The sequence below is a fragment of the Condylura cristata genome, unplaced genomic scaffold (genome assembly GCF_000260355.1).
Source record: "Condylura cristata isolate star-nosed mole 26May11 unplaced genomic scaffold, ConCri1.0 scaffold00008, whole genome shotgun sequence".
In the NCBI taxonomy this organism is placed as follows: Eukaryota; Metazoa; Chordata; class Mammalia; order Eulipotyphla; family Talpidae; genus Condylura; species Condylura cristata.
Genome location: NW_004567109.1, coordinates 47,348,309 through 47,359,210, shown reverse-complemented (window position 1 = coordinate 47,359,210; position 10,902 = coordinate 47,348,309). Strand labels below are relative to the sequence as shown.

The following is a 10,902-nucleotide window of genomic DNA, read 5'->3' as shown; positions in this document are numbered from 1 at the left end:
GTATTTTAGTGCATAAAAGAACTTTGTATGGAATGTAAGCTGCGGGGAGACCTCTAAGATCTGTATTCTGGATGCTCTCTCAGGAGGAACACACCTTAGCCATGGAGCTTAGGCTTTGAGGATGGCACTCTCCACTCAGCAGCTGGGGGCAAAATGCTTCTGGAAAGAATTTGCAAGTGTTAGGGTCAGTAGTTTGCGTAAAGGGAATGCACACAGAGTGGCATGGGGGAAGGGGGGAGGGCCGGACGCAGTCCGCAGACTCAGGACCTGACACACACTCTCACACAAAAGAGGCCGGAAAGTGTCCGGAGGAAGCGGCACGTCACAGGGGACGGAGCCGGGACCCTGCCGCGCCCGCCCAGCCGCTCCTGGTACAAGGCCCGCACACGCAGCCGAGTTCCCGCCACTGCCAGCACCGCGGCCGCTGCCAATGAAACTCCTCCCGCTCCTAGGTGAGTGCCCAGAGTCCCTGTCCCTGGCTTGCCAGAGGGACCCATCACTTATAGGGGAGGCGATTTTTCTAAAGTGGAATTCATACACCAAGTGGGTTTGACTTGACTCTCCAAGGAAAACTGACGCAGCGCTTCTCAGGATGTTTTTCTCCTTGGCCTTTCAGCTTTGGAGTTCAGTATTTGGGGCCTAGGGACTAAGTCACCTTTTCATTTCCTGCTGACAAAGTCCCCAAAGTCCTCTCAAAGTCTCAGATTTTGACCTTTCTCTTGACCTCTCTGCTAGAAGTTTGGAAGTCCAAACCATTAACATTTCTAGGAGGTTTCCTGGCATTTTAAGGGGGTACTGCCATCCCATACTTCAGGTTCTTTTGAAATAACTCTTGATGATACTGTACAGAAATATAATAAATCGCATCTTGGAAGGTGAATTAATTTCTGGTTTAAACGATCTATACAGCCCTATGTGAGGCTGGGATTTAGAAGACTAAAGTTTTAAGATCTCTAGTTACCAGATAAGGGCAATTTATCTCAGAGGACTATTTTCAGAACAATAACTTGAACAATTCATAACTGTCCTGCCCCAGGCGTGCTTGTCTTGAGGTCTGGGACAACAATAAAAAAGGAAGGTCCTATGCTTTTCCTTATCTTTTCCTACCAGCCCATAAAATAGAACTTCCAACTTTGTTTTCAATAACTCTGAAATAAAGCCTTGTTTTCTCTTATGTCCTGTTTCTGTATTCTATCTCCAGAATATCAATCTTTGACCAGTATGTTGAGTTTGTTTTAATTTCCCCTAGTGGGACAAGAAATTAAAAATATTATGAAAAAGACAGCTTTTTTAAAAAAATCATTAGACCATAAGAAAAACAATTACATCTCTACTCCAGGATGTTATGGTATGCTGCTTAGAAACATACCTTCAAATACTAGTTTTGAATTTGAAAAGACCTAAATACTCAGTTCACCTTAATTTTTTCACAGAATCCTTCCCAGAAGAGTAAATTTCTTTACAATCTTACAGTTACCTTTAAAAGCATCTCATAGGGAGCATTGATAACTATGGTCCAGTGATCTAGGAACACCCTGTTCTTTATGAAGCTCGGTTATTTACTACATTTTGCCTTGTGGAGATTTATTTGACAAACACAAAGATTGAAGAAAAATGTTATTTTTTTCACTTCCTTGCTATTGTGTTATTCAGCTAAATGCTCCCCAGGGGAATTCTCATAATCCATTTATCTAAATGGAAAGAAAGAAAAGTATTTGCATTTACAGTAGTCTAATTCAACAAAGGGGGGAGTTTTTTCTTTCTCTTTTTGAAAGGTGTATTTATTTTCTTTAGTGGGTTTTTCCACTTTGCTGAATTGTACCTATACTCAAAATTGCACCAAGACACCTTGTCTCCCAAATGCAAGATGTGAAATACGGAATGGAGTTGAAGCCTGTTATTGCAACATGGGATTTTCAGGAAATGGTGTCACGATTTGTGAAGGTAAACAATTTTTATTACCTCTTTTGGATTTTATCCTAAAATTGAAAATTCTGATGTGACTTCTCTTCCCTTGTCCAGAAATTGTTTTATATTATGATGCTAGATTTTTTCTCATTAATAAAAAATCTTAATTAGTAAACCATAAGATTGAACTCCTGTGCCAGAATGCGTTACTGCATTAGTTCCCCAGAAATTTAATCACATTTATAGATCTTCAAGCTAGAGCCCAGGACAAGAATTCATACAGGGTCCTTTTGAGGTGAGCTTGAACCCATAAATTTGATATAAGAAACATCTGATAATCAATTTTACATGACAATTTGCTTGTGGTCTCTACCTATAGCACTCCTCTCTCCTCAAGTCTTACTCATTCATTTCATTTTTAGTACAGTCTAGCTTTAATGAGGTCAATAGAACAACACTGCATGGAGAAAAAAACCAAGTCATATAAATTAGTTTTAAAATATAATTAAATGGCAAATTCAAATTAAAACTGGTATTATACTCCTAAATGTATTTAAGATAGCATGAACTTTTTCTAATTAAGCCTGGGTATTGCACATTGTTAATATTGCATGTGTTTGCTTATAACGTAAACAAGTTGCATCTCCTGATTCAATTTGATAGGCTCTTAAAAAAGATTAAATATGCAGCATATAGTAAGACTAAACCTCATCATAATTAGTTTAATGCTTAAAAAATGTAGAGCAAAGCTACAGTTGCTTAATGGCACATTAGATCAGGCATTTCTGTTTGTACATACAATGAAGATTTGTATTCTACTATTCTACAAGCACTACAAAACTTCATAAATAATCTTACATTCAAATTATATACTCAAGTGAGTAACACTATGGCAAGTTGATAATTGTGTGACCTTCAAAATATTGTAGCATGCATATTGGGTGTTCTTCCACCGGTTATTACAAATTGGATCATAATACTTCTTAAGCAGTATTATTATGTTATTTAGATGCATTTCAGCTATCATGAGTGTTGTCATTAACATCAATAATTTGTCAAAATTTGGACTTTCAGCAGCCAGCTGATAGCCATATTTTTATTGATTTCTTTTAAAAATATGCGTTCTATTATCCAATGCAGATTTTTTGTTTTAATTTTATTTTTATTATGTCTTAAAGACTTATTTGTTTATGCATACAAGAACTGGGGTACAAGCCAGAGGTGAGAAGAGTGAGAGAATTCACCAGAGACAGAGTGGGGAGCAGAACAGGCAGACTGGCTGAGATAAACCGCTGAGAGGAGCAGCAGGCCAGATGGAAGTGGTCTGCTGTGCTGTGTTTGGGTTAGCTCCCTTGTTGGGGACTAAATTTAGGCAGTCATGGTGATACTGCTGAGACTTAACCTCAAGTCATGGTGATACTACTGAGACTTAACCTCAGGGAGGCCTGTTTGTAATATTTAGTATAACTAAAAGATTGGAAGAATTGAAAATACATATCTCAATATTATTACACATACACATATATCTTGATTCATATATAATATATGAATTAAAGGATTCACAGAAATACTGGAGGAAATAAATATTTTTCAGAAAACAAATGTATTTTTACATACTCCAGAGAACTCAGATAAAAGAATGTTGATAAAAAACTGACTGTGAATGCTGCTGTGCTTCTAGGCAATGGTGTATCTGGTTTGTTTTAGTGGTACATATGTCCTTGGGATTTTTTATATTGATGAAAAAATGTAACTGATTTAAGAAATTACAATATAAATACCAAGACTCACATTTTAGGATGCATGATTTCTGTGAACTTCATCCAAATAAATGAAATACCTCTGCCAATTTCAGAAACCCCTTCCTTGTACTAGAAATCTGTCCTCTTTCATCTATTGACAAGAAAGTTTACACAATACAAAGAACAAAATCTGCCACAATAATTAGGTGGGACTTCCTCAAAAATATCTACTCCATGATATTATAAATGCCTTCAATATATAGAGAGAAATAAAACAATAAACCATTGTGGAAACTTCCTCTAAACTACCTTTTATTTTTAAACAGAGAAAAAGGATAGGACTTGTGTCATTTGTGTTTTGCTCATCACCTTCTCAGTTTTAAAATCAAAACTGCTTGTATTTGAGTTGAAGGTGTTTTTATCAATGAAGTTATTTTTCTTAAGCATTTATTTTTTATTTATCTCACATATGATTTTGTATTTTCCTAAGCTATCTATAGTGAAACATCATAAAAATTTTTCATCATATGGAAGTCCAACCTATTTAAAAATTAGTATTACCTAGTTGGATTCATTATGTATTTAGTGCTGGACAATAAATGAAGCTGATAATTAAACTGAAATAATAAAAATAAACATAACTTCTGAATTCTGGTTTTAGCAACCAGAAAAAAACTATTAAAAATTTTCCATTAAATCTATCCAAACTATGACAATATTTGTGTGCTGATTTCCTCCCAAATAAGAAGCACTACTTTTTGTGTTTACTTCAGATTAAAACACCAGTTAATAAGTATATATATGTATGTGTAAATGTATATGTAAACACATATGCTCTATAATATTTGCTGATGATAAAGCACTAATGACAACACTGAATCCCTTTTTTTTCCTACTTATTATGACTTTACTTCTTTGTCAGTGATTTAAGAATTTCAAGTTAAATTAGAAAAATTGATGAAACGTTCTTTGTCAGTTTTCATTAGTCTCAGATTTGCAAGGCATCAAAATACTTCACTGTCAATGTCTGGTTATTCAAAAGAAAATTGTCCATTCGTCAAATTATCCACTATTTCTTTTCTTCCTTACAAAAATGTTTAAATAATTAGATTTCATATTTAGAAGTTATTCTCAAAAAAAACATAGTTTTGATGTCAAATTTAGTTCTTTTTGTGAGTTAGACCCCATTCTAAGCATTTTACATGAATTTATTAATTTAATCCACATAACTCTAGCCTCAACTTACAGATTAAATAGGTTTCCCAGAGAAAGCAATTCACACATTTGCCTCATATGATCCTCAAATTATTATACAAGGTTAGGTCTGCAAACAAGGAAATTGAATTTCATTAAGACAATAAATGAATTATTTCAGTTTCACCTTCCATCACTACCTTGAATCTGCTTTTCATCCCACTACATCATCAAAATAATTGATTAGAGGCTCTACTTGGTGGCGCAAAGAGTTAAAGCACTGTATTATGAAGCTCTCTGAAGCCACTGCAGCACGAGTTGGATCCCCGGCCAGGGTGCTGACCCACATGGTATGGGAGACCTCTTTTGACCCACCTGCTGCTCCCCTCAGCAGTGTACTTTCTCAGTCTGCCTGTTCTGTTCTCCACTCTGACTGGTGAATCCTCTCACAACCCATCACCTCTGGCCTGTATCCCAGTTTTGTAAGCCCAAATAAATAAATCTAAAAACATAAATAAATAATTATTAAAAAGGAAACAGTATGTTAAATATAAAGACTTAACATACTTTTAGTATCAGTGTAACTAGGAAGTATAAGTTAAAATTATTTACAGCTTCCAATATCTTGATGAAATTCATGGACTAGGACCTGCTTGGCTTCTGTTCACATAATGCAACCTTAAGAGTCAAACTAGCTCTTTCAAGATCAGTGAATTTACAGTAGAATTAATAAAGTAAGATGGAGTCAGTTGAAGTGGGGACATTAAGAGGAAGTTTCTCAAACTACCATCCAATTCCTCAAAAGGGGCAGTTCAATATATGTAGAGAAGGCAGCAGTGAATATGATGAAGACTGTTTCTGCCAAATGATGGTATTCCATCCTCTTTCCAGAAAAGAATGGAAATCTAGGTAATTTTTTGAGATATTATTTTTCAGATGCTTCCCAGATTGGGGTCCCTATTCACCCATGTGTTTACTTGCCAAGAAATGCTCTAAAATAAAACTGTCATGTGTCTGAAGAAAATTTTAAAAGTGAAAGTTGATGGCACCCTTCTGTCTACTACCACCTATGTTAGCTGGAATAATGCCTGAAAATTTCTGCGCCTAACCCAGGGGGTTGGGAAATATTGAACTCTCTTTCTGTAAAATAGTAATGACTGGCTGGCAAAACCTGGACCAAGATACCTGTGATAATCAGCATTGTTCTTTAAATATAAGCATGAGGGTCATGTAAGGATAAGCAGTCATTGGCAAAAAGCCAACAATACAAACACAAAGTTGAATAAATAGAACAATTGGATTGGAAAATGATACTTTTAGGAAGAGAAAAGAGGTTGAGGGAAATACCTAGTTTATGCCTTCAAAGACTCTAGAAGAATTTTCATATGAACAAAAAAAAGAACAGGCTTCTGTGGACTAACAAGCAATCGTACCACACAATGAATTTCTTCTTTAATATATCCATAAACCCTAATATTGGTAAATTCATTTTACCTCCTTTGCGGCATTCTTTCTCTCTTGTAGCAAGAGGCATCAGACAATAAACTGGAAAAACTGTTAGTAACACAAACCAATGTTTAAAATCTTTGGTAGTATTGAGGCTTGGCTCTGTTTTTAGATTTCTTCTCCGCTAAGGAAGATTACAGCTGAGTTAGGCAAGTTAGAAATATTAAATATATTTACATGCCCATGAAAGATACTATCAGGGCTGGTTTTATCAAGATATTCTTGCACTCATTAGTTTAATATAATCCCCCTTTTTATATTAGCCCTATTTTATTCCCTGCCTTGTGATCTTTTCTTTTACTATGCCCAGACTTCTCCCCAAACCTTGTTTATCCTTAAGGATAAACAAGGTAGTTGGTGTTTTTTCTCACCCAAATTGCATTATTTGCCTGTGGAGGCATCATTTGCTCCTGGAGCACGTGCGGGAAGACTTTTCCAGCCTCCTCCCTGAGGAGTACATCAGCCTGTCTCCTCCCCATGAAGCTCACGACTACCACTTTGGCCTTGAGGAGGACGAGGGCATCAGAGACATTTTTGACTGTGACTTTAGGGGCCTCACTCCCTTGGATTTCTGACAGGGCTTAGGGGAACCAGGGCTTCCTGAGATATGCCACTCATCTCTACAGCCCTGGATGGAGCTCCCTGGCCCGGTTGTCTTCCCAGCTTGATTGGAAACATTTAATTTATACCCCCTCCCTTATCTGCAGACACTTCTCGCTCTGGAGTCTGGCTACAGCCAGGAGAAGGAGCAAGCCAGGAAGGGGAGGGTTCTGTTGATGGTGTGAGTGTGCATGTGCCCCCCACCGGCATGTATGCTTGGGCGGGGGGGGGGGTGAGCATGTGTGTGTGCATGTACTGGGGAATGAAGGTGAACACAACTCGTGTGCACTGAACACGCTCCAGTGTGTCCACGTATGTGTTCCTGAGTCCACGTGAGCATAGTGGGGGTTCTGACTGCACTTTTGGTCTCCTTGCTCCAGGGGCCCGATGAGGCCCAGGCTGGCTACCTGCCCCCAGATTCCTGTTTGCTAACCAGGTTAGGGGCGAGGCCTAGGCCTGCTTGTTTGCAGGACAGCAAGAGCACTTCTGTCGTCTTAAAGGTTGTTCTGATTGAAGCTTTAATGGAACATTATTTATTTATCAAGGCCTCTTTGGCAAACCTGGGGCACCAGCAACTGGTAGGAGGGCTGTGGGATAGATTTCCCAACTCCTTGTATCCCTGAGTGAGGGCAATGGCCCACAAAGCTGTTTTCTTGCCCTACTCTGAAGGAACTGATGCCTGAATGGTTTCTTTATTGAGAAAGTGAGGGGAGGAAACAGATTAACAGTTATGGGTGGGTGGGTGGAGTGGGTGGGCAGGCCCTCCCGAAGGACCCTAGCTGCCCCCTAGGATGGACAGGAGATGAAAGATGAGTAGGGGAGCTTTGCTGATAGTGGGGCGGGAGGGGTGGGTGAAGGGCCTCGCCGGCTCCCAGGTCACAGGAGGCCTTCCTGTGTCACTGATGTATCACCCTCCGCCCACTTCTTGCTGTGCCCCACTTTCCATCTGCACTTTGACTTGTCTTCCTAACAGCTCTGTTCTCCCTGCTTTTTTTTTTTTTTTTAAGATTTATTTATTTATGCCTACAGGACTGGGGTACAGGCCAGAGGTGGCGAGAGGATTCACCAGGGACAGAGTGGGGAGCAAAACAGGCAGATCCTGGAAATACACTGCTGAGGGGAGCAGCTGACGGGTCAGGAGAGGTCTGCCACGCCATGTAGTAACCTCCAGGGCAGGTGGGGATCGAACTCATGGAGAAGTGGTTTTAGCTTCTTAATGCAGTGCTTTAACCCGCTAACCCACTGCGCCACCAGGGAGAGCCCTTCCTGCTTTGGTTTTAATAAATATTTTGATGGTGAAAAAAAACTTTTCACATTATAATATCATTTTTATGGGGATGGAGCCCATACAGGGAAGCAGAAACAGTGCAGTGTTGTTGAGATGAGCATATGTTCCCTTTGAGTGAAGTCAAACTTTATTTTTGACTCACTAATAATTGCCTTATCTTCTGCAGTTATCTGCAATCTGCCCCATGTTATGTATTTCTTCCAAGTGACTTTCTGAATTCAGTAGATAATATGTTTTACTACTTCTGCCAAACAAATTTACTGTTCTCTTCCAACAAAATTATATTTATCATTTGATCAATGTTATTCCCAAACTGAGGTGATAATGTACAATAGAAGGGCTGAAAAATAATATCCAAAGAAATGTAAAGCTAAAAAGAAAAATAGAAGAACAAAATTAAGAAACAGAACAGGCTGTAGAGAACCTAACATTCTCAGAAAAGATTGGACAAAGTTTAGTAGAAAAAATAATGAAAACTTTAACACAGTTTCTTAAAACTTAAGCAAGACAGGTAAATAAAAGAGTCCTCTAAAGCCCACCTGTCCTCTAGACTATGCATCTTGACTACTCAGCTGATGGTTAAGGGATACCCATTGATTTTGTTCTGATAGAGTACAGTTTACTTCATAACTGGTCACTTTTATTTATACTATCAAGTTGTTTATTACTTTTATGTCTTTAAATATTGATAGATTATGCTGATTGACTTATGCTGCCTACCAGGAATTTAGGATCACGTCCTATTTAAATCACAGAGAAAGAATAAGAGAAGATTCTCTTCTTTACCTCCTCTCCCTCTTCTTATCTCCCCCCATTCCAGTTTCTTTCTCTCTACCTCTCTCTCCTCTCTATCATGCATTAGCATTGGTTTACATACTTATTTGTGTGTGGAGGTACAGTATCTCCCCCGTCAAGCCTGTTACTGTGCCCACCACTAAAGTCAGCCACAGCTGCTTCAGCAGGAGTTCTATCCCAGGCCAGGGAGCTGACCCACGTGGCACAGCAGTAGACCTCTCCTGTCTCTCCCGCTGCTCCCCTCAGCAGTGTACTTTGTCAATCTGCCTGTTCTGCTTCCCACTCTGACTCTGGTGAATCCTCTTACCGCCCCTATAACTCTGGCCTGCACCCCATTTCTGTATGCATACATAAATAAATAAATCTTAAAAAAGAAAAAGATAAAGCACAGGAGGATTTTGGGAGACCTTTGGGCATAGGTAAAATAAAAGATCACAGTGTTAAAAAGACATGGGACAAAGCTTAATTGCCTTGCATGAAAAATGTAATTTTCTAAATATTAAAATATTAAGGCAAGTTTATTTAAATATTTCTGTTTTCTTAACCATCTTAATCCATTGAAATTGAGTGCAGGTGAAAGATAACAATGCATAAATTACAATAGTCTTATATGTAGCTGTGAGTAGGATGACAATGAGCATATTAGGAAAAAATAATTCTCTTTAAAGAAACTGGACTATTACTCCAACATCTGAATGTAATAGTTGATGGCATTTTACATTCAAGTCAAAGAGTTTTTATTAAAACTCAATTTCTGCAAAGTCCCTTTACATGGGATTTACTGTAAGGTAATGCTATTTTCTTTATTAAAATGATTTTGACTGAAATGTAACATTCAGATCCTTAATTTATATTACCAAGAAATCCGGATTAGTATGCAGTTTCATAGATTCTCTTTATAATTGTTTAAATGTCCCCTAATAAGTTGTTGGAAGACAGAGTGTCAGAACTGTTTAAACCTTGTACTTATTTTAAGCAGGAAATTAACTCTTTGGCCATTTTTTTTTGCCATGAAAAGAGATAATAACATTCTCTAGGGAGATTAAAATCTAACCAAACATTTGTAGTCTATATATAGCATACAAAGTGTTGTGCCATTTGTGAAAATGCTATCAGGAAGAAAAACCCAATGACTGGGCTTCTGTACGGTATTTTTTAGGTACACAGATTTAATTTGGAGATTATGGTTTGAAAATAAAATTTACTGTATGAGTGTTTTTGGCTGATAAGAAATTGATTTTGTGACCTTGCTACACATTAATTGAAATATCTGGCAAAGTATTTTGACTAGTTTTAAAGAATCATACATACTTAGAGGAATATTATCCCTTCATGTTTAACTCACAGTTTATCACTCTGTTACCACTATATGGACGGAAACTGACTTTTGCTACTGTGGGATCTAAATAATTTCCCTCCATTCCATAACAAATGTGTTTTATGTAACTGGTATTGTATTTAGTTAGTTCATGATTTTGATGGTGGCATTCTTTAATTTATTTCAGTAATACTACGTACAAATGAAGTATCTCTATTATAATAAAATTTACATTTATAAAATCAAAACGAAGAAGGTGTGTACAAATGAGTCCATTGAGTTATTAATAAGGATTATTTGTTATATATATTGTTCATTTAATTTGCAATGTAGTTTTTTTTTATTAAAGATTTATTTATGCCTGCAAGAGTTGGGGTACAGGCAAGAGATGCAGGGGATGAAAAGACTCACCAGAGATAAAGTATGGAGCAGAAAAGGCAAATCAACTGAAATACATTGCTGAGAGGAACAGCGGGTGAGATAGGAGAGGTCTGCTGTGCCATGCAGGTCAGCTCCCTGGCCATGGGTGGAACTCAGTGGTTGTGAAGAAC

General features: G+C 37.8%; 1 protein-coding gene across 3 annotated transcripts in view; it reads left to right on the top strand.

Moving 5' to 3' along the window:
- The first annotated feature begins 374 nt into the window (after positions 1 to 374).
- ADGRL4 (adhesion G protein-coupled receptor L4) overlaps positions 375 to 10,902 on the top strand; it is a 77,238-nt gene continuing 66,710 nt past the window's right edge. For all 3 annotated transcript variants that reach the window (XM_012722036.1, XM_012722037.1, XM_004679146.2), the window contains exons 1-2: positions 375 to 452; positions 1,795 to 1,944. In XM_012722036.1, the coding sequence (XP_012577490.1) occupies positions 431 to 452; positions 1,795 to 1,944 (172 nt within the window). In that variant the 5' untranslated portion in view covers positions 375 to 430. The remainder of the gene's footprint in view (positions 453 to 1,794; positions 1,945 to 10,902) is intronic.